The sequence below is a fragment of the Oncorhynchus kisutch genome, linkage group LG19 (genome assembly GCF_002021735.2).
Source record: "Oncorhynchus kisutch isolate 150728-3 linkage group LG19, Okis_V2, whole genome shotgun sequence".
Taxonomy (NCBI): domain Eukaryota; kingdom Metazoa; phylum Chordata; class Actinopteri; order Salmoniformes; family Salmonidae; genus Oncorhynchus; species Oncorhynchus kisutch.
This window is the reverse complement of record NC_034192.2, coordinates 4238054-4262881: the sequence shown is the minus strand read 5'-3', so window position 1 is coordinate 4262881 and position 24828 is coordinate 4238054. Positions and strand designations below refer to the sequence as shown.

The window sequence follows — 24828 nt, the reverse complement described above, 5'->3', positions numbered from 1 at the left end:
AAACCTCCTTCCAATCAGCAAGGGCATTGAATATGAAACGTGGCTGGGTCTTTCAACATGACAATGATCCCAAACACACCGCCCGGGCAATGAAGGAGTGGCTTCGTAAGAAGCATTTCAATGTCCTGGATCTCAACCCCATAGAAAATCTTTGGAGGGAGTTGAAAGTCCGTGTTGCCCAGCAACAGCCCCAAAACATCACTGCTCTAGAGGAGATCTGCATGGAGGAAGGGTCCAAAGTACCAGCAACAGTGTGTGAAAATCTTGTGAAGACTTACAGAAAACATTTGACCTCTGTCATTGCCAAAAAAGGGTATATAACAAAGTATTGAGATAAACTTTTTAAAAAAAAATTTTTATTGACCAAATACTTATTTTCCACCATAATTTGCAAATAAAGTCATAAAAAATCCTACAATGTGATTTTCTGGAATTGTTCTTCTCATTTTGTCTGTCATAGTTGAGGTGTACCTATGATGAAAATTACAGGCCTCTCTTATCGTTTTAAGTGGGAGAACTTGCACAATTGGTGGCTGACTAAATACTTTTTTGCCCCACTGTATGTCTCTTTCCACCTCCAGCTCTCCGGGTCTGGTTAAGGGGGTGTTGTTGTGCTGGACTGTTGTCTGTGTCTGTGGTGACTGGAGTGTAATCACCTGCTGTTCCAACTCCACCTGCCTTACCTCCCAGCTGGGTAAATGTGTCCTTCATTTCAATGAGGGAGTAGTAATTTGTGCTGGGACGTTGACTTTCCGCTGGGGGTGGCTCGTCTGTGGGGTTATATAATGAAGAGTTCTGGTCTGACCTGCTGGGCTAATTCTTTGATTAGGTGAAAGTCCAGCTGAAACTGTTTGGGGTTGCCCTGTACCATTACTGTTCCAGACTTATAGAGATTTATATTAGCTGACTCAGAGTCCTCGTTGTCTAGTATCCTGAGTGTCCAACCCTCGTTAACACCACCTCTCTTAACAGAGGGGTAGTGTGCTAATATAGCACTGTGCCATGCCAGGGGATGGTTTGTGTGGAAGATGAGGTTGCTGATGTTCCCAATTTTATAATAGTCAGCAAAAAGTGTCTCTTGATTTTCCATAAGGAGCTTCATTTTGTGATCTTTTCTTGCCTTATCATTCTTTACATTCACAAAGTACTGTATTTTAATTACCTCTGAACAGCGGGAGGGAGCTTCTAAGGCCTCTCCATTTGGTTGGAGCAGACCTTTCAACTCTCCTGCCATTGTTGGGCTAAAGGGCTTTGACACCTCTCACTTGACACGTCAGTGCAAAATTGAAATTGTATCAGGCTTGGCAGCCTTCATTTAGCATTACGTCCTTATAAAGTAATGTAATGTATTTTTCTTCTTGGCTTTAAGAAAAAAAATATAGCTTCTCTCTCTCTCCCTCTGAAGGGAGTCGTGGGTGTGTGGAGTGCCTGCCGCCAGCCTCGCTGCCTCTCTGCCTCTCGTGCCACATGTCAACCAGACACAGATGAGGAGCGGCATGAAATGACTGGCACTGTGCCAAGCTGGCAGCCTAGGCCTCTCTGTCAAACTCCCTGTCTCTGGGCGGGTGTCTGGGTGGGTCTCTGGGTGGGTCTCTGGGTGGGTCTCTGGGTGGGTCTCTGGGCGGGTCTCTGGGCGGGTCTCTGGGTGGGACCTGTGTGTAATGGTATAGCCATGTGTCGGTGAGTGCTCTCTGATCATGCCAACCTGCCCCAGATGAGTCAATATGTGAAGAACTAGCTTACCTGGTTAAATGAAGGTGAAAAAGAAAAGCCTTTGGGACTTTCACAGAAACCCAACACTAATGGCCCCTTCCTTTCAGCTAGCAACCCGAGCTGCCATGTTAAAACAGCTTCACTGACCATCCTGTAAATATAGCCATTCATTCACAGTCCCTTTAGAGATGTCAGGCAAAGTGAGAGAGAGAGAGAGAGAGCGCGAGCGCGAGCGCGAGAGAGAGAGATGTCCCTTGGAGCAAAGATATGGCAGGGAAAGAGAGAGTAGCAAGAGCGAGAAAAAGAGAGGGAAGGGAATAAAAGTTACAATGTGAATGACAGAAAGGAAGGATGTAGAGTGTTTTGTGTGTGCTGTTGTCCCTAGGGAGGCTTGTATAAGTGGTTGGATGTGATGGGGAGTGGAGTGTAGCTGACTGGGTGTCTCTATGCCAGGTGAGCCACAACTTCACAGGCGTGAAATAGAATCATGACAGAGCTGCAGCTCTGGAGTGATGCAGACTGGGCCTCTTATTCATAGTCTGTCCTGCTTCATATACATGCCCGCTGGTGGCTGAAGCAATCCCATGTATGGCTCAGGATTGGCACAGAAATACACACACACACACACACACACACACACACACACACACACACACACACACACACACACACACACACACACACACAGGCCAAAGAGGCTGTCTCTGCAGGTAGCCAGCTGGTAAGTGGTCAGATTAAACACAGTACACACCAAAGATATCCCTGGCCTCTTCTCCCGCTCCTGGTCGAACAGCTGTTAGTGTTTCAGCCAGGCTGGGTGGATGGATGCTGGGTAATTGGGTCTGCTCTGCGTTTGGCCCCCTCTCTGCTGATCACAAAGCCAGAAATATACAGTAGCTAGATGTCCCTATAAGTCTACAGTATAAAGGTAGAGCACTATAATATAGGGAATGGAGCTGTTTAAAGACATATCATGGCTTTAAGCCAATTTCTATGTGTCTGTGTCAGTTTATTATCTCTGTTTAGTCTTTATATTCTCTGTGGTTGGCTCTTGGGGAGAAACATTGGAGTGGACTTCCAGGAACGATTCCCCTGGGAGAGAGCGCCAGCTCTCTTGGACGTCATCCAGTTCCCGTACAAACCACGGCTCCTCAAAGACCCGGGGGATTCTTCAGCGGTGCAGACCAGGGCATAGATCACAAAAGCAAACAGAGGCGGAAGACAGAGCATTGCTGATCATCCAGTCCCAGCTGGAGGCTATCTAACGCTGTGCTCAACTCAATACAAGAGAATCAATACCAACAGGACAGTACAGTTTACTTTACGGTGACAGACTGCAATATTAGAATTTGCGCTCGGCAGTCGGCATACCGATGGCATGGCATTCCACTTCTGAGACAGTGACCTCATGGCTAACCATGAAAAATTCCATTATCCCTCTAGAACAAACCAAATGGAACTAAGGACTACTTTGTAATGAGTGATACGAATCCATGTGGCCACTGGAAACCACCGACAGGGACAGGCCTAATTCCATGTTTTACTGATCAAGCAAATGTAATGCTCATGCTAACTGCATCTTCTCCTCAGTGGTTGTACAGAGGGATGTGGAGAGGGTTGTGGCCCCTCTGAGGAGCGATGCTTGTGGCCCCCGGCGGCCGGCCCTGGTCCAGAGGGGTGTTCGGCCGAGTGGAATCCCGGAACTTGGATCGGAGCGCTAATGTCGTCAAACCATCGATTACAGAGGAAACCAAGCTGACAGCACCCCCACGCTCCAACGAGCACCGAGACACACACTGCATCAAGGCAAGAAAAACACACATACTTCAACAAAAAGTTTCCATTCACAGTTCATCAAAGGGAGGAACACGGTGAGGCTGGGTAATCTTGATGAACACGATATCCTCTGTGATATAGAGAAGACTTATCTTATCGATCCTGACATCAAAACCTGGAGCCTCTCAGAACCTCTGACTCCTTTAGAGGAAATGAAAATGGACCTTTCTCATCCCAGGCAAATCAATAGCATGCACGTAATGTACACCCACCCACACACACACACATCAAGGGCTAAGTCATTACACATGAACAAGTCCACTCTGACCCCCAACCATACCATACTTTCATATTTCACAGCAACTCTCTCTCTTTTTTCCTCTCGCTGTTTAAGCTCCATCCATCAACCACAAGTCCAAGACTGGAGAGCAGTAGGTGACCAATGGCTATGCAGGTCTGAAGAGATGTCCTCAGGGCTGTGTCTACTGCCTCCTCCAGGTCATTCATGTAGGGCGTCTGTTAGAGTTGGAGACGTTGTGATTTGGTGTGCACCAAGGCACTGTTCTAGCATCGCTACTTTTTGACCTCAACATGCGGTCACACAAAAAGGTCATCAATCATGCAGAAAGACCATCACATTGGATCAGCTAAATGCCTTGTCTAATACACAAACACCTATCTAGATGTGGAAAGGGCAAGACGCTTGGCAGACTCTTTATCCCTATGGGGACACCAGTGTGGGTTGCTAGGGTTGCTATGGTCCCCATTAGGATAAGAGCCACCACTGAGCATGTGCTACATGCATGTCTGCCCTACCCTGAGGGCCCTCCTGGCACTGTTCAATGTGCTAATTTGTTTCACAAACCAAGTTAATGTGTGGCCTAATTATATGCTAAACATTATCTCTCTCTCTCTCTCTCTCTCTCTCTCTCTCTCTCTCTCTCTCTCTCTGAAGGGAGTCGTGGGTGTGTGGAGTGCCTGCCGCCAGCCTCGCTGCCCCTCGTGCCACATGTCAACCAGACACAGATGAGGAGCGGCATGAAATGACTGTCACCGTGCCAAGCTGGCAGCCTAGGCCTCTCTCTGTCAAACTCCCTGTCTCTGGGCGGGTCTCTGGGCGGGACCTGTGTGTAATGGTATAGCCCTGTGTGGATGAGGGCTGTCTGAACTGTTAAATCCACCATTTCAACAGAGCTCTACAGGGCCTTGTAATATACCTTGACGTATTTAAATGTAATTCCACGCAGTAAACAACACACCATACCATAGGGTGAAGTCATTGGACCTAGTTCAATAACACCAGCAGCAGCAGTGCTAGCCATGGACCCATTTTGCAGCCATAACCCTCCAACAGTTATGTCGTGTCTGTGTTAAAGGTGATTACCCACAGTGAGAGCTGGCACTTATCAATGCAGGGAGACTGGTACAAGGCTATAAGAAACACCAAGCTCCCTCTTAGGGAAGAAAGCAATCAGGCATGAATATTAGTTGCAAAAAAGAGGAAATTGATAATGCAATGTATCCGTGGGGGACCTATGAATATCCACGACCACGAGCAGGTACCACTGCAGTGTGTAGATACCGTGTGTAGTGTGCAATACCAGAGAGGATTAGAGTACCAGCCACTGTCACCACTGGTTTACCACAGAGCACTGAAACAGAGGAATCCACAAAGGCAGACATTTCTAAATACATTATGGACGTATGGACATAGATGCAGCCTTAATCTAAACTGAGGTTTTGTTTCTACTGGACAACATGTGACCTCGTCCCAAAGCTCAATTGCAACCGCATATAGAGAGCCAGCTGGCGATAAAATGACTGACATTGAATTCAGTGAGGCAGGAAAGCTTTAAGCTATTTCAGTTATAGAGTGCCCTAAAATGCTAATTGTCATCGTCGGTTTCTGTAAAAGTGTGTAAAATATCTAGGTGGAGTAGTTGCCTAATATGGAAATCATAATATAGGCTGAGTGCCAAGCTTGTAAGCTTTGTGGATTTTACCTTGCCTGGCCAACATGCCTTGCTTACAATTTTACAACTCAGTTTTTCATCATATCATAGAAATGATTCAAATGTGTAAATGGCCGGTGCACCTTAAAGGAGCCGAGGGATTATTAAAGACATTGGTCAGCTTTCCTCCACCTCTAGTTTTCCCTGACCACAGAACCGGACCTGGAAAACTCCTGGTCCTAATGGGGTATGGATGTGGTTGTACAATAAACTTTAGATGACTGGCTAGTCTGGTAGTCCACGTGGACTACTATTTTATAGTACGAAGAATACAATTGAACAAAGCTGAATAAAATAGAAAGGATATTTTCTCCAAAGGATTTTGAGCGGTTAAGCGGACCTATTCTATTCTGTGCGAGAAATACATATTCCAAACATAGTCTGGCACAGATGCGATAGATCCCAAATTAATACAAACACTAGCATAAAAAAAATGTTTTTTACGCAATGAGGCTGACGCAACAGATCAGAAGGTTTAGCTTAAAATGTTAATAAACCATGAGGCAATTTCTTCACTTCATAAGCGCAGCAATGCGCACACGGCAGTAGGCTATAAGCCAGAATGTTCCGTTAGCGGGAAAACACCATTATCAAAAGTTGTCACAAATGAGATTATGCAGGTAATGCTTTTATTATAAAGGTGAATTTTTATGGAGAAAATGAACTTGCCCAAACTAGAAACTCACGTGCTGCATACATTATGTATGCCAGTTAAGCTCCACACCCGTTGTAAAGCAGGTGTAATGTGCTTCATTTGAAGAAGTTATTTGGCCACTTAAATTGTGATACAAACCTTGTCAAAACATATAGACCTATGGGCTAAACTACATGAGGTGTGCGACTATGATTCTAAAAAGTCATTTAAAAAAAGGCATGGTTTCTTTATGCTGGGCATCATTCACAAGTGATAATATATCATTCACAAGGCTAATATTGTCATCCAGCAGACTATTCTTGATCTAATCTTGCCTTTATACATACACTAAATAATATATGTGTGAAATGAGTTTTGATTTAGAATGGACCATTATCATGCACCTGTATCAAAACAGTGGTAGGGGAAAAAAGACATGTCATCTCTGCACTTAAATAGCGAATGGAGGACGCTTTTCCCATGGTTCATTTTCATGCCAGCCAGGTAGGCTATACTCCTGTTGTAAAGAGAAGCAATGTGCTTAATATTTGCTTAATATTAGGTGTAGTGTCTTAACACGAAAGACGGGTCTGTTAGAATGTGTGGGGACTTCAAGGTAACTGTGAATTCAATGTTGCATGTGGACCAATACCCCCTACCACGTCGCCATTGTAGTGTCTTAACACATAGTACTTATTTATGTAATAAGAAAGACTCTGAAGACAAGCAATTGAACTGGAGCTTCACATTTAGTTAGTACCAGAATAACATAGAACAATACTGTGCATGACCAAGGGTGCTCCATCCTTAAAGGGGACATCAGTAATTAACAGAACATAACATTAGGAAAGTTGATAAATAAATCCAGGAGGCCTAGCCTATAGAAAGGGACAAAATAAGACTCTATTGTCCCTCTAATCTCTCTGTTTTCTCACATAATTGTGTAGACTCTAGAAATGTTGCGGCAACAGGAGCTCGTGGGCTCTCATGAAGTGCTTGATTAGATTTTTTAAAATCACATTTGCATTGATGTCAGAGTGATTAGAGAGACAATAGAGTGCAGAGTACCAGGCAGTTAACAAGTTTACTATGACCACCAGCAGCATCAGAGCCTAATTAGCGTGAGTAAACGGTCACGTGGAATTTGACTGCCTTCATGACACGTGACGGTGACTGCAACATCAGTGTTGTATTTTGAGACAGGCTAGCCAATAGGCAGAGGGTAGCATCATTTGTCTGATTCTCTGTAATAATGGTATGGGGAAAATAATGCATTTTATTTTGTAAAATGGGTTCTTGCATCAAACAACACAACAACATTTTCAGTCACCTCCTTGTCTGAAGGACAAGTGGATAAACAGTTTAAAAAAAAAGTTAAGAACAAGTTCGTATTTACAATAACGCCTACCCTGGACAACGCTGGGTTTTTTATTATGCACCGACCTATTGGAATCTCAATCACAATCGGATGTGATGCAGCCTGGATTCATACCAGGTACTGCAGTGACACCTCTTGTACTGTCTTAGACCACTGCACCACTCGGGAGCCCGGTTTAACTTCAAGCCCTGCATGTTTTTATCAAAAGTCACATGGAATGTAGGCCTACATTGAACACCATACATTGGCTGCTATTCTAGGCTGAATGACAGAACAGCTATTTCCATGTTAAAATGTTATGGGATGCATTTTCTCCATTGTTTTTGATGGTAGGCCACTCTGGTAGTCCTACATTATGATCAAATAGCCACAGTAGTCTACCTGGCTACTGTTAAAACTAACTTAAAGCGGGTACAGCCTCAGTGTTCACAGTAAACACGAGCTGGAAGTTACACAGAATTTTCACAGCGTTCAAGTTTGCTCTCAGCTGAACTGAAATTTGCTCAGTGCCGAAAACAATTAGATGGAACATTGCTCCAGGCATGTCCCAACAGACAGACCTGGCTGGCACTGTGGGATGAGATTAAAACAGGAAAAGCACATAGCCTACACTACAACCACAGGCTTTTTCTAAGAAATATACATCCATCTGGCTGTGGTCAGGTGTGGTGAGAGAGAGAAACAGAGAGTGAGAGAGAGAAAGAGAGAGAGTGAGAGAGAGAGACAGAGAGAGAGGGCAAGAGAGTCAGAGATATGCTATACAGCTATAGCTGCCCTAAACATGTGTGTAACACAGTGATCTCACCACAGTGATCAGGGTCGGTCAGGGAGACAAAATGCAAGGCCAAATGTAATTAATCTCTCTCTTTTTCTCGCACGCACACACACACACTGGAAGGGGGAAGCGGATACCTAGTCAGTTGCACAACTTAATGCATTCAACCGAAATGTGTCTTCCACAATTAACCCAACCCCTCTGAATCAGAGAGGGGCTGCTTTAATCCACATCATCAGCGCACGGGGAACAGTTGTTGTGGGGTTTAACTGCCTTGGTCAAGGGCAGAAGACACAGTATATCACCACACCCTTGCTTCCCCACTGCCCCGTCAGTCACACAATGTACCCTTCATTCAGAGCAAGACAAGAAGAGGACAAAGAGAGAGATGACTGTTCTTTACCAAAACAAGAACAACACAACAGTTGTTCAGTAGAGGCCTGGTTCAACACCCTCCATGCCCCCCTCCTCCCATCTGATAACTGAGTACAAGTTTGAACAAATATGGAGCACCAACAATCAGTTACATTTCCACATCCACTAGACTGTTTGATAAGAGAGGTGTGGTAATAGCTGAGGTATGGTGTTAAACAGGAGAACAGAAGGTGAGCAGTGGGTGACAGTTCTGGGATGCAGTACACCAGGGCAGCTGTTCTGTTCTGGCCCTCCCTTGGTGAGATCCAGATGACTGCTGGAGTCAGCAACTAATAAGGGACGGACGGTAGGACAGGTGTACCATTCAGCATCCCTCCACAGATTACATGAAGCCATCTAGGTTCCACCAACCACATCCCACCAAACTAAAGACCACTCCTCTTCCACTGACCGATTCTCAATACTGTCATCTAGAACATATTGGCCAGGTCATCACCCACTCAGACCCAAGCCCAGTCAGCAGAATTCCATCAGATTCCCCTTGTTTCCCCTCTAGCGTTCCAGCAGACCCCACCTCTCCCACACAGATCTGCACCCTGACTCTAGAACATGCTGGGCTAAAGCTCTTATTCAGCTCTAAATAAGGTTATTCTATGTGTTTCAGCTCTAAATAAGGTTATTCTATGTCTAGAATATAAGAGAATAGTAGCCTATTAGTGGGAGAAGGCATGCAAAAAGCCTCAACTAAGGCACCCTTACCCCTTATGCATATCTATCACACTTTACAGTACATCCAATGCCCTGCAATTCACAGAACTCAACTAACCAGACAACAGCTAATTTATAGGCCTATTATTTAATTGTCAAGGCATATCAGGAGAGAGTCAATTCAATCAGATGTCTATCTGGATGTCCTTTTCCAGGTCACAGCACCTCTGCCTGATAACACGCTTTTAACGAAGCCCACAGAGACGCTCGGTTTGGCTGTTACCTAGCAACAAGTGTTCTGACTGACATTCAATATCCATAAGGGCATACAGCATGAAAGGCGGCTGGAACGGGCAGAGAGCATTCATCCTATAGAATCCTTGTTTGTAAAGAAAAACCTCTGACTTAGACTGATAATACAGAGACTGTATTCTCGGCCACCAATGTCACGAGAGACGATGCAGACTGCAACAGTGACATGAATAACAATCGGAGGGAAATGCTTTATACAGCCATAGTTAAACACATTCCTTTGAATGGTCTGATTTCATAAGGACAGATATGGCAGCCAGTCGGTTTCTTTATCCTCTCCGTCTTGTTTGGCTGGCTAGTGTTGTCAAATACACAAACAGACTACTGTGTTTGATGAACACCAAGTTGTTATCCTATCTCTGGTGTGTTTGAATTCAAAAATCACATCAGGTAAAGAGTCTCTCTCTCTCTCTCTCTCGACAGAGTTCATTAAGACTCCATTAACTGGTGCCTCTATTGTTGACAGAGTTAATTATGTGTGTGTGTTTGTGTTTTCAGTTAGAGTGCAATAACAACACCAGTAGCAGCAGAGAGTAAAACAGAGCCCCAGTGCTTCAGCATGCATTTGTGAACACGTCAATACTCTCCCTGTCTCACTCACAACATCACGTAATGTTTCAATAAACACAAAGCTGCAAGACAACAAAACACCTAAGCCAAACAACCTGCATGTGGCACAAAGCCAACAGGAAACAGATTCATTATACAATTTGTCTTCACTGCTGGTCAGTGCAGCTCAATAGGATGACATCATGAGTAGGAACTTCTTTAGACTAGATTCACCCCCTGGTATAGTGTACTACAGCCTAGTAGTGTACTAATCCATCGAGTAGTGCCCCTCACCTTGCACTTCATCATGTCGCTGACCCGTTCCTGCATGGACTGTCCAGCCTTGGCTCTGACCAGGAGGTAGAGGGTTTGGACCTCTGGACAGGACCGCAGCAGTTTCTCCACCAGCACCTTGCCCATGAAGCCCGTGGCGCCAGTGATCAGCACATTCTTGCCTGCGTAGTAGTCAGCGATAGACACCATGCTACCATCGACCCCTGTCTCTTCTCCTGTCTTTCCCATCTGTGTAGCTCGTCCCGTACCCCCAGCCTTCACAAGGCAGCTCCTAGAGAGAAAGATAGAGGGATGGAGGGAGAGAGAGAAGAAACGATAGGAGACAATTAGCTGAGGCTGAGAGAAAATTAGAACCACACTACACTCTGTTCAGACTCAGTCTTTTTTACATGAGCCAACACTCATTACACTTGACATAACCTACAGTATGTATTGTGTATGTATTAATGCTGAGTATTAGGTGACAGACCTGTAGAGAGAAGTAAAGCTGGGACTCACTGGGTGCTGGGAGTCACTTTGTTAATGACACGGTAAGTGGGGAGGACAGGAAGGTCACAGACACACACAAGCATGTCTGTGATGTTATATAGCGAAATTGTCACACCCTGATCTGTTTCACCCGTCTTTGTGCTTGTCTCCACCCCCCTCCAGACATCGCGCATATTCCCCATTATCCCCAGTGTATTTATACCTGTGTTCTCTGTCTGTTGCCAGTTCGTTTTGTTCATCAAGCCTATCAGCGTTTTTCCCATCGAAAAGTAAAAGAATGGAATTAAGAAATATATAAATATGAACGCAAAAAATGTTCTGTGCTTATAATGTAAGAAATAACACAAAAAAACGAAATACTGCAAAGTTGCTTTGGAGTTAGAAGCAGAGTTGCCAAGTCTATCGGCCATCATGAATATTCATAAGGCAATCAATCACAGCCTATTGCTGTAGTTACGGTAATGCACCATTATTACCCTTTTCAGAAGTGTCAGCCAGCTTTGGTTATAAGATAGTTTCCAAGCCAATACAAAGAGCATCATTAACCCCTCCCTTCTCAGGGCAGTCATCCAGAGAGCCAACTACATATCGAGGTAAGCAATAGAGCTCACCAGCTTGTAGTCCTAAAAAACTGAAATGAGTTAGCATTTTCTACCTCTAGTTTGTGCAGCCATTCCTATGGAGGAAATGAAAAGGGAAAGAATGAGGTTTTGGGATAAACGCCGAAAATAAGGTCTGAGGTTAAAACAGGTTAAGTGTCACGCCCTGGCCTTAGTATTTGGTGTTTTCTTTATTATTTTGGTCAGGCCAGGGTGTGACATGGGTGATTTATGTGTCTTGTCTTGTCTAGGGGATTATTAGATGTATGGGGTTGTGTTTAGTAGAGTTGTCTAGGAAAGTCTATAGTTGCCTGGAGTGGTTCTCAATCAGAGGCAGGTGTTTATCTTTGTCTCTGATTGGGAACCATATTTAGGCAGCCATATTCTTTGGGTATTTCGTGGGTGATTGTTCCTGTCTGTGTTTTGCACCAGTTAGGAATGTTTTGGTTTTTCACGTTTCTTGTTTTGTAGTTTATTCATGTATAGTTTCTTTATTAAAGAACCATGAATTATAACCACGCTGCATTTTGGTCCTCCTCTCTTTCACCAGAAGAAAACTGTAACATTAAGGAGATTTAGTCATTTTAGTTTCATACCTTAATGAACTATGATGCCTTTATGTGCTTTGTGATTGTTTTGATTACATAAATGCTTCAAAATTCACAAAAAGTGACTTTAGCTGATTATGTCATAGAACAAAAAGAATAAGATCATTTAAGTCTGTGTTTACCACAGACCTTCATTTTGGGAGTTAATCCAAAACCCCTTCAAAACCCCCATTCATTTCCACATAGGCTTTGGCCATCAGGCCAAGTTAGTCTCTATAACTATTGCTCTCAATGCCTTCACTCCTACTGTACTTAACACCTTTACCAGCATGAGATATGAGATGAACAACATCGCAGCATGACACACACATCTGTGACTGCTGCAGGCTAGGGTGGGGTGTGTGTGTACACGGGTGGCTTGGTCTGTTATAGAGCAGCACCCTCATAGTGTGTTTGAGGAGTCTCATCCCACATTCTATGCCAAGCATAGCACATACCCACACACACTGCTGTGCTCGGATGGATGAAATTATGTTGAATTTCATATTTGACTTGGCATATTATATTTGACCTTATTTCAATGCTGATGGTAAAATGGTATGGTTTAAACGTGTATTATTGATATCGTGAATTTGGCATCCTATTTTTAGGGTTAATGTTTGTTACTTCTAAAGATCCAATCAACCATGGGCCAATGATAGTATACCTAGCTTCACGTTGAAATGATGGTGTCCTTTGGGCAAATCAGATGTCAATGTAGCCTACATAAACCCAACCGCTCACCAAATGTACTTTCAAATCCAGCCAGCGTTAGATAAGTTAGAGGAGTTACTTTCAACTATTCAATGTGATTCTATTCAACATATCACATGCCTCTCCAAAGCGGATGACAACTTCCTGTCTTCCTGGCCTGGCCTCAGTCAACCAGCCTGTAAAACTGGTGTCCTATCAGCCTTATAAACGATGACCGTCAAATACTGGCACAAAGATTGGTCAGTGTTTAGTGAGACCAGCCAACCAACCATGATAAGTGTTCAAGCTAGAGAAGCCATATGTGGGTTCTCTGTATCCTTCTCCATCTTCTGTCCTGGTCTCTGGGCCACAGGTTTCCAACAGTGTTACTGAAGTACCAGAACCACATCCCCAAAGCAATGATTAAGATAACAGAGAAAACATATAGAAAAACCATCCTCCCTCCGTCAAACACACAACTCTGACCATAACCTCTCTCCCCCACAGTGGCCTCTTTAAACGCCCTTCCAAACGGGGGTCATGGTAAAGGTCCCTCCACTGATGTCATGTCTTTCCGGCTCTACGCTCCAGTGAATCGCAGAGATTCTTCGGGAGAGACTAAAGGACCAGGGGGGAGGAGCTGGAGGTCACTATGGATTAGCTCTTCACAATGAATACACACACACACACACACACACACACACACACACACACACACACACACACACACACACACACACCAGCGGTCCAGCCAGGGCATTCCATCCAGGTCACAGCCTTCAGCCGCTCGCTTCTCTTCTCCCCATCAAGAAGTAGATTGGAGTGGGAGAGTGAAGGAGCTGATAGGAATAGCCTCACAAACACTTACACAGTATGGAACTATAGTTATCTATGATCTGTAGACCACCATAATCTCTGTGACTGCTTACAGTAGTTTGGGTCTATAGGGAGAGACTGGCTCTCCTGCCTTCACTAAACGTCCGCTCAGCTATGGTATGTCCTTCACCAAGAGGATGGACACTGACACCTGCTGCAGTAGAGTCCCAGTCTTAACACATGGGGCTGGGGGCAGAGGGGAGCTGTCAATCACAGACATGCAGCTTGGAGCAAGGGAAGGTGAGGTTGATCCTGGCTCAGGATAAATCCCCAAACCATTTATCTGGTCGATAATGTGTATGATCGAGACTTAGAGGACTCAGCCAAAGTAAGGCTCTGGAGATCTCTATTAACTTGATCCTAACTGCTCTGTCACTAAATGACAATATCATCACATTCCCTGTTTTGTAACCCCGAAAGATAGGTCAACTACTTGTTTGCTGATAAGTGCAGAGTCTTCTTGACAAAGTACCATGTAGCCTCAGAAAGTCATTAGGGACAGTTCCATAATGATGTTGTGAGACTTTTCTGCTACCAAAGTTACAGCACAAATCCTCCTCCACTGCAGGATTTTCTAGTCAGGCATCCAGCTACTTGCTGTTTCAGCTAATTCCAGACGTTTCCTTCGAGCGAGTGCTTTTCTGTGTTTTGCCTTGGCAGCTCTTCTCACCAGGAGGTCTGTGCTTGTTTTTGGAAGACAGCTGTTGGAGTCACGGCATTGCTCAGCGGTACTCTGCCACCGAGGGCCTTACAGCCTTTAAGCACATCAATCTGCCATTGGTCGGTCAGTAGAGTGGAGTCTTGGAAACCCAAACACACACTACAGCCTCACTGGCTGCCTGTCGTCTGTGAAATGAACATAGACAGAAGCCAGCTCAACAGAGAACAGAGAAAGAATCAGAAAGAGGAATACTGTGACTGACAATAATTAAGGCGACTTTAGTCTACTAAGAACGGGCAGTGCCCAACATCACAAAAGAGAAGTCAGCAGCCTTTTTCACAAAACAGCCACTTTCCCCTGAGAACCCAGGCCTTGGAGGCTGCTCAACCAAAGAGCACCACCCACAACAGTAAACACAGCCACTCTGCCCTGAGAACCCAGGCCTTGGAGGCTGCTCAACCAAAGAGCACCACCCACAACAGTAAACACAGCCACTCTCCCCTGAGAACCCAGGCCTTGGAGGCTGCTCAACCAAAGAGCACCACCCACAACAGTAAACACAGCCACTCTCCCCTGAGAACCCAGGCCTTGGAGGCTGCTCAACCAAAGAGCACCACCCACAACAGTAAACACAGCCACTCTCCCCTGAGAACCCAGGCCTTGGAGGCTGCTCAACCAAAGAGCACCACCCACAACAGTAAACACAGCCACTCTCCCCTGAGAACCCAGGCCTTGGAGGCTGCTCAACCAAAGAGCACCACCCACAACAGTAAACACAGCCACTCTCCCCTGAGAACCCAGGCCTTGGAGGCTGCTCAACCAAAGAGCACCACCCACAACAGTAAACACAGCCACTCTCCCCTGAGAACCCAGGCCTTGGAGGCTGCTCAACCAAAGAGCACCACCCACAACAGTAAACACAGCCACTCTCCCCTGAGAACCCAGGCCTTGGAGGCTGCTCAACCAGAGCACCACCCACAACAGTAAACACAGCCGCGCCAACCACTTAGGTTTCAGGCAGCAGCGGGCACCGGCTGCCAACAGCCCTAGCTCATCCAACAACCTGGCATTGTGCACTCCCTGGAACCCGGGCAGTACATAGGAGCCGTGCCCTACTTAGGAGCCCAACTATTCCACAGTCGCAGACTGTCAGTCTGCCTGTCTGTTGTTGGCTAATGGGTCAAACACAGAGCTCTGTTTAGAGATTAAGATGGATGACATTGATGATGAACGAGGATTACTGTTTTCAAGAGGCACAACATTTACTGGGAAGGATGAGTAGGGTACAGCCTTGTGAATGAGGGCTGGCATTTACAATGCTGCTTTCCTTCGTTTTGCAGGCCTACTGGTTTGGCCAAAAGAGGAAATTAGTTCTCCCTTTCTTTGTGATGCTATACGGTGCTCTTTGGCCTGAGGGGGTGGATGATGGAGAAATATACTGGTCATTAGATTAAAGCAGTGACTAACGTTTCAACAAATTACACCTTAAAGAAAAAAAGATGGATGAACATAACCCTGTGGTTTAGCCTGCGTATGACTAGAGGGAAAATAATCTACATGAGAATGCTAACAAGCAAACTAAGAAGCAATGATTGGTTTTCAGCCCAGGACCCACATCAACTTCAAGATGGTGGAAATTCAGTGGACCGCCAACAGGTTAGACTGACATTCCCTGACAATCCACTGCTGGTCATTCACTATTCCCAGGAGACACAAGAGTGTCAGTAAACCAGACATAAACCTCCACTGTTACTGAAGCATCCATGTCAAGGGCCTTTCTCAATGATGCATCATCATTGCATGTAACTGCAGCCTCTACTTCCTGCAATCTAGGTTATAATACTGTAAACAAACCTACCTGATAGATTTCTACTATTGACATGAAGGATGCATGAAAGTGAAGTCTATTTCCAGCCTTGACTTGAGTGACAGGTCCTGAGTAATGATGAGACCAGCCTGAAGTGAGGAGTCGTGACCCAGGCAGATTGATTAGTTTAATCAAGCATTGAGTGGAGAGTCACATTACAGTGAACAGGAGATGGAGGGAAATGGACATGCGCACAGCTACGCATCAATGTACAACTACACACTAAATGATGAAGGGGCCTTGTTTGCAGCCAGCACGGTCTATAATGAATGAACATTGGGTGTCATTGGCAAGTTGTCTGGATGTACTCCAACTTTTGGTCTTACATTGTGACTATAGCATGATAAGACCATGAGTTTTTCCTGGTCAAGTCACCAGGTACCAAATCTTTTTTTTGATTTTGATTTATTTAACTAGGCAAGAGGTCAAATGGAAATAGAGGGTTGAAAGTAGAAAGCGGGAGTTTTTCCTGACCACAATCCTAGTCCAGAAGAACACTCTTAGCTCTAGTTGGAGGCTTCAGGTGGTAAAAAGCTGGAAGGAGGGTAGGTTAGATCAGGAACAGGCAACTCCAGTCCGAGGGGACCGGAGAGGTTTCACTCTATTACCTAATCCATAGCAAACACAGCTCATTAAACAAATTGCATTCTAAACTGAAGATCATGATTAGTTGATTATTGGAGTCAGGTGTGTTAGCTGGGGAAAGGGTGACACCAATCAGTCCCCCGAGGACTGGAGTTTCCCAGGCCTGGGCTAGATTATTAAGACACAGAAAAATGATATACCACTCCCAGGCAGATTACAGTATTGCAAAAATATTTATTTCCTTCCATGAATCCGGCACACAAGAAGAAAACCTCCCTGGATGCCTCCAACAAACATAGACAAGATGTTCTAACACGTAGCATTAACACACAACCATCAGTAAAGTAGAGGTACAACCTAGAAAAGCTCACAGATATCAAGGGAGATGTAGGTCTATTCTTCTTTCAAAGGAGAACAATTCACAAAGGAACATTTTTTATGTCTGTTTTTATCCTTTTAAATGCCAAGATGCCAGAGACAATTTTCCATTCTGTGGAAACCTAATGGACAATAAAGTTTTCTAACGAATCGAACTAACTAGATTTTGGGCCGGAAGTTGTTGTTGTTGTTAATTTGGTTGTTCGGGGAAAAGGGGATACAATCGGCTTTGTTCTTCTGCTGGGTACAAGGCTGGTCGGAGTGAGAAATTAAATAAATGCTGCTCTCTTACTGTGAGCTCCTAGCTGTCTCTAAGGTTATTCTCAGAGGCACCACTTTACTGCTATAAAGCCGTGTCCCGTTTCCCACATCTGTTAAAAGAACACTGTTACAATTCTGGTAGTTTCTGACAAGTCTATTTTCGGGAATGCAATCAACGTCACCCTCTGTCATACCTTAAGGGGAACAGCGACCTCAATAAGTGATCCCAAGAAACACTGGCATTTACCAAGTATTGTGGCAGAAGCCTATTGGAGAGACCAGCTGTGTTGTTTAATGGAGCAGCCAGTTAGTTTTGTCTGTCACCTCTCTGTGTGTTGCAGCCAGGATGGCCCAGCCTGCCAGGCTCTATCTGGGCTTTGGACGTCTGCCCAGGAGGCATTCATCTTTCTTTTTTTTTCTCTTCCTCCTGCTGATTGCTCACCTCAGCTCCTCGATAGATAGATAGATAGATGGGAGCCTCCTGGGCAGCCGTCCAAAGCCCAGATAGAGCCTGGCAGGCTGGGCCATCCTGGCTGCAACACACAGAGAGGTGACAGACAAAACTAACTGGCTGCTCCATTAAACAACACAGCTGGTCTCTCCAATGCGCTTCTGCCACAATACTAGATAGATATGTCTCAAATGTGGTCACCAAGGTGTGGAGGAATATGGTACCATCTAGACTACCTGGCTATCAAGTGTCTCACTCCCTATGTGCTTGTCAGACAGGACCATGCTGAGAGTGGGAAAGTCCCACTCAGTCCATGTGACGACACACGCAAGGATTTGACGTACTTGTGAATGTCTCAAGAATGTCTCTCTCTCACCTGAATGTCTCAAGAATGTCTCACTCTCACCTGAATGTCTCAAGAATGTCTCACTCTCACCTGAATGTGTCAAGAATGTCTCTCTCTCACCTGAATGTCTCAAGAATGTCTCTCTCACCTGAATGTCTCTCTCTCACCTGAATGTCTCAACAATGTCTCACTCTCACCTGCATGTGTCAAGAATGTCTCACTCTCACTTGAATGTCTCACTCTCACCTGAATGTCTCAAGAATGTATTGCTTTCACCTGAATGTCTCAAGAATGTATTACTCTCACCTGAATGTCTCAAGAATGTATTACTCTCACCTGAATGTCTCAAGAATGTCTCACTCTCACCTGAATGTCTCAAGAATGTCTCTCTCACCTGAATGTGTCAAGAATGTATTGCTTTCACCTGAATGTCTCAAGAATGTATGGCTCTCACCTGAATGTCTCAATAATGTCTCACTCTCACCTGCATGTGTCAAGAATGTCTCACTCTCACTTGAATGTGTCAAGAATGTATTACTCTCACCTGAATGTCTCAAGAATGTCTCACTCTCACCTGAATGTCTCAAGAATGTCTCTCTCACCTGAATGTGTCAAGAATGTATTGCTTTCACCTGAATGTCTCAAGAATGTATGGCTCTCACCTGAATGTCTCAATAATGTCTCACTCTCACCTGCATGTGTCAAGAATGTCTCACTCTCACTTGAATGTGTCAAGAATGTCTCACTCTCACCTGAATGTGTCAAGAATGTCTCACTCTCACCTGAATGTGTCAAGAATGTCTCACTCTCACCTGAATGTGTCAAGAATGTATAACTCTCACCTGAATGTGTCAAGAATGTATAACTCTCACCTGAATGTGTCAAGAATGTATAACTCTCACCTGAATGTGTCAAGAATGTATAACTCTCACCTGCATGTGTCAAGAATGTCTCACTCTCACTTGAATGTGTCAAGAATGTCTCACTCTCACCTGAATGTGTCAAGAATGTCTCACTCTCACCTGAATGTCTCAGTTAAACTTCCTTCCTCCCTCCTTTCAAGACAGTCCGGGATTCAATCCGATTGCAGGTTATAGGCATTGCAGTTTTTAAAGGTTGTTCCCACGTTAGCTGAGACTGCATTCACTGCATATGTCGGCTCAATCTATTGTGGAATCTGTAAGGCTTCAGAGATAGCAGGCTGAATAGAGCTTGTACTGTGATTTCTCCCTTATCAAACACTGCAGAACACTAAAAACTTTTCAAACTTCCCTCTGGTTCCAGGAAAGGATTACTGCACACTATTACCAGAACAAAATTGGGAGGTGTGCGTGTGTGTCAGCTTGTAATTGTATGACAGAAAAGCCTCTGGGCTGATAGACAGTTCTCATGCAATGTCGGGTCTAGGTTGTCCAGTCCTCTGTTAAATACATGTACATTACTGTATAGAGAAGCTGTGAGCAGTGTTAACCTGTAGCATACTGGCCTATAGCCATAAGTGGATATGACATCATTGCTGACATTTAAACCATCTCATAACTCAGGCACGCGCACACACACACACACACACACACACACACACACACACACACACACACACACACACACACACACGTTATTGGTCTCCTGGTCTTCTTTTCACTCTCTTAACCCATTTAACCCAGTCGAGAGATTGAAAATCAGTGCCTCTTCTCAAATCAAAGTCTATTTGTCACGCGCGCCGAATACAGTGAAATGCTTTCTTACAGGCCCTAACCAGCAGTGTCATTTTTAAGTAAAAAAATACAAATAAAAAGGTATTAGGTGAACAATATAGGTAAGTAAATAAATAAAAACAACAATAAAATGGTATTAGGTGAACAATATAGGTAAGTAAATAAATAAAAACAACAATAAAATGGTATTAGGTGAACAATATAGGTAAGTAAATAAATAAAAACAACAATAAAAAAGGTATTAGGTGAACAATATAGGTAAGTAAATAAATAAAAACAACAATAAAATGGTATTAGGTCAACAATATAGGTAAGTAAATAAATAAAAACAACAATAAAAAAGGTATTAGGTGAACAATATAGGTAAGTAAATAAATAAAAACAACAATAAAATGGTATTAGGTGAACAATATAGGTAAGTAAATAAATAAAAACAACAATAAAAAAGGTATTAGGTGAACAATATAGGTAAGTAAATAAATAAAAACAACAATAAAAAAGGTATTAGGTGAATATAGGTAAGTAAATAAATAAAAACAACAATAAAAAGACAGTGAAAATAACAGTACCGAGGCTACATACAGTCGAAGTCGGAAGTTTACATACACATACATCAATCTTTATTTTAAGATTGTTAAATGTCAGAATAATAATAGAGAGAATGATTTATTTCAGCATTTCTTTCTTTCATCACATTCCCAGTGGGTCAGAAGTTTACATACACTCAAATAGTATTTTGTAGCATTGCCTTTAAATTGTTTAACTTGGGTCAAACATTTGGGGTAGCTTTCCACAAGCTTCCCATAATAAGTTGGGTAAATGTTGGCCCATTCCTCCTGACAGAACTGGTGTAACTGAGTCAGGTTTGTAGGCCTCCTTGCTCGCACACGCTTTTTCAGTTCTGCCCACAAATGTTCAATAGGATTGAGGTCAGGGCTTTGTGATAGCCACTCCAATACCTTGACTTTGTTGTCCTTAAGCCATTTTGTCACAACTTTGGAAGTATGCTTGGGGTCATTGTCCATTTGGAAGACCCATTTGCGACCAAGCTTTAACTTCCTGACTGATGTCTTGAGATGTTGCTTCAATATGTCCATATAATCTTCCTACCTCATGATGCCATCTATTTTGTGAAGTGCACCAGTCCCTCAAAGCAAAGCAACCCCACAACATGATGCTGCCACCATCATGTTTCACGGTTGGAATGGTGTTCTTCGGCTTGCAAGCATCCCCCTTTTTCCTCCAAACGTAACGATGGTCATTAAAGCCAAACAGTTCTATTTTTCTTTCATCAGACCAGAGGACATTTCTCCAAAAAGTACGAACAAAGTATGATTTTTGTCCCTGTGTACAGATGCAAACCGTAGTCTGGCTTTTTTAATGCCGGTTTTGGAGCAGTGACTTCTTCCTTGCTGAGCGTTTTACTGTGGATACTTTTGTACCTGTTTCCTCCAGCATCTTCACAAGGTCCTTTGCTGTTGTTCTGGGATTGATTCACACTTTTTGCACCAAAGTACGTTCATCTCTAGGAGACAGAATGCATCTCCTTCCTGTGCGGTATGACAGCTGCATGGTCCCATGGTGTTCATACTTGCGTACTATTGTTTGTACAGATGGACATGGTACCTTCAAGCGTTTGGCTGATTCCTTTTGATTTTCCCATGATGTCCCAAAGAGGCGCTGAGTTTGAAGGTAGGCCTTGAAATACATCCACAGGTACACCTCCAATTGACTCAAATCATGTGAATTAGCCTATCAGAAGCTTCTAAAGCCATGACATAATTTTCTGGAATTTTCCAAGCTGTTTAAAGGCACAGTCAACTTGTGTATGTAAACTTCTGACTCACTGGAATTGTGATACAGGTAATAAGTGAAATAATCTGTCTGTTGAAAGAATTACTTGTGTCATGCACAAAGTAGATGTCCTAACCAACTTGCCAAAACTATAGTTTGTTAATAAGAAATTTGTGGAGTGGTTGAAAAACAAGTTTTAATGACTCCAACGTAAGTATACGTAAACTTCCGACTTCAACTGTACAGTAGCGAGGCTATAACAGTAGCAAGGCTATATACAGGCACAGGGTAGTCGAGCTGATTGAGGTAGTATGTGCACGTAGATATGGTTAAAGTGACTATGCATATACGACGAACAGAGAGTAGCAGTAGTGTAAAAGATGGGTTGGCGGGTGGTGGGTGGGACACAACGCAGATAGCCCGGGTAGCTAATGTGCGGGGGCACCGGTTGGTCGGGTTAATTGAGGCAGTATGTACATGAATGTATAGTTAAAGTGACTATGCATATATGATAAACAGAGAGTAGCAGCAGCGTAAAAGAGGGGTTGGGGGGGCACACAATGCAAATAGTCCGAGTAGCCATTTGATTACCTGTTCAGGAGTCTTATGGCTTGGGGGTAAAAACTGTTGAGAAGCCTTTTGGTCCTAGATTTGGCGCTCCGGTACCGCTTGCCATGCAGTAGTAGAGAGAACAGTCTATGACTGGGGTGGCTGGGGTCTTTGACAATTTTTAGGGCCTTCCTCTGACACCGCCTGGTGTAGAGGTCCTGGATGGCAGACAGCTCAGCCCCAGTGATGTACTGGGCCGTACGCACTACCCTCTGTAGTGCCTCGCGGTCGGAGCAATTGCCGTACCAGGCAGTGATGCAACCAGTCAGGATGCTCTCGATGTTGCAGCTGTAGAAACTTTGATGATCTGAGGACCCATGACAAATCTTTCTAGTTTCCTAAGGGGGAATAGGCTTTGTCGTGCCCTCTTCACGACTGTCTTGGTGTGTTTGGACCATTCTCAATGATCTTTTATGATATTCTGTATACAGAATACCTGTGTCCTTGTACGGTTCAGAAAATGTCAAACGCTACACTGTTTTTTTCCCAGTTCCCACAACACGGCTCTGGCCTGAAACAGCCAACAGGTCCACAGATATCAAAGGGAGGCAGGCAGAGTTGAATTTATATCCCTGCTTTGAGGCATAAATGTTCCATCAAATGAACTGTTAACAGTGTGTCAGGCTCCAGGGCAGCTCCCCACCCCCATCTCCCCTTCCCATCCAAATGCCATTCATCCTTGGGGTCTGACAGGTCCCCTCCTTGATCCCTTGCCTCCCCTGCGCATAAATACAGTGACTGTGTACAATGGCCTTTAGTGCTGACACAGAGGAATCTGGGTCTCCCATGAGGGATGTGTGTCAGGTGGAAGAACAGCGTTCCGTTTCCTTCCTATTTCTTCTGCCTCATTTGTTCTCCTCCTTTCTTCACGGTATATTCTTCTTCGTCTTCTCTTTTATTCTGTATTTCTCTTGCTCTATTTAATGTAATGATCCTTCCTTCATTCTTTTGAACTCAATCCGAAATGTTTCCTTATAAGAGGGTCTTCAGACATACTAGACTTTTCACAAAAATACCCTTGTCTTATATACTGCAATGTAAACTTCCGAACTTGTCACGTCTCGACTGCTACCTCCAGAGATAGGGCACGACACTCGCCCGAAAGTTGCCCTCCTCCAAGCTTTGCACACTCTTGACATTCTCTCAACCAGCTTCACCTGGAATGCTTTTCCAACAGTCTTGAATGAGTTCCCACATATGCTGAACACTTGTTGGCTGCTTTTCCTTCAATCTGCGGTCCAACTCATCCCAAACCATCTCAAGTTGGTTGAGGTGGGGGATTGTGGAGGCCAGGTCATTTGATGCAGCACTCCATCACTCTCCTTCTTGGTCAAATAGTCCTTACACAGGCTGGAGGTGTGTTTGGTCATTGTCCTGTTGAAAAACAAATGATAGTGGGACTAAGCCCAAACCAGATGGGATGGCGTAACGCTGCAGAATGCTGTGGTAGCCCTGCTGGTTAAGTGTGCCTTGAATTCTAAATAAATCACAGACAGTGTCACCAGCAAAGCCCCCCCACACCATAACACCTCCTCCTCCATGCTTTACAGTGGGAAATAAGCATGCGGAGATCATCCATTCACCCAGACCACGTCTCACAAAGACAAGGCGGTTTGAATCAAAAATCTCCAATTTGGACTCCAGACCAAAGGACAAATTTCCAAAGTCTAATGTCCATTGCTTGTGTTTCTTGGCCCAAACAAGTCTCTTCTTCTTATTGGTGTCCTTTAGTAGTGGTTTCTTTGCAGCAATTCCACTGAACAGTTTGTTGGGATGTGTCTGTTACTTGAACTCTGAAGCATTTTTTTGTGCTGCATTTTCTGAGGCTGGTAACTTTAATTAACTTGTCCTCTGTAGCAGAGGTAACTCTGGGTCTTCCATTCCTGTGGCGGTCCTCATGAGAGCCAGTTTCATCATAGCGCTTGATCGTTTTTGCGACTTGGTACTTGAAGAAACTTTCAAAGTTCTTGAAATGTTCCATATTGACTGACCTTCATGTCTTAAAGTAATGATGGACTATCGTTTCTCTTTGCTTATTTGAGCTGTTCTTGCCATAATACGGACTTGGTCTTTTACCAAATAGGACTATCTTCTGTATACCCCCCTTACCTTGTCACAACACAAGTGATGGCTCAAACGCATTAAGAATGAAAGAAATTCCACAAATGAACTTTTAGGAAGGCACACCTGTTAACTGAAATGCATTTCAGGTGACTACCTCATGAAGCTGGTTGAGAGAATGCCAAGAGTGTGCAAAGCTGTCATCAAGGCAAAGGGTGGCTATTTGAAGAATCTCAAATATTAAATATATTTTGATTTGTTTAACACTTTATTGGTTACTACATGATTCCATATGTGTTATTTCATAGTTTTGATGTCTTCACTATTATT

At 44.1% G+C, this 24828-nt stretch overlaps 1 protein-coding gene across 1 annotated transcript in view; it reads right to left on the bottom strand.

The window, feature by feature from the left end:
• LOC109880583 (fatty acyl-CoA reductase 1-like) overlaps window positions 1-24828 on the bottom strand; it is a 61535-nt gene that overhangs the window by 26949 nt on the left and 9758 nt on the right. Inside the window, exon 2 of the mRNA XM_031798094.1 lies at window positions 10527-10797. Coding sequence (XP_031653954.1) covers window positions 10527-10797 — 271 coding nt within the window. The remainder of the gene's footprint in view (window positions 1-10526; window positions 10798-24828) is intronic.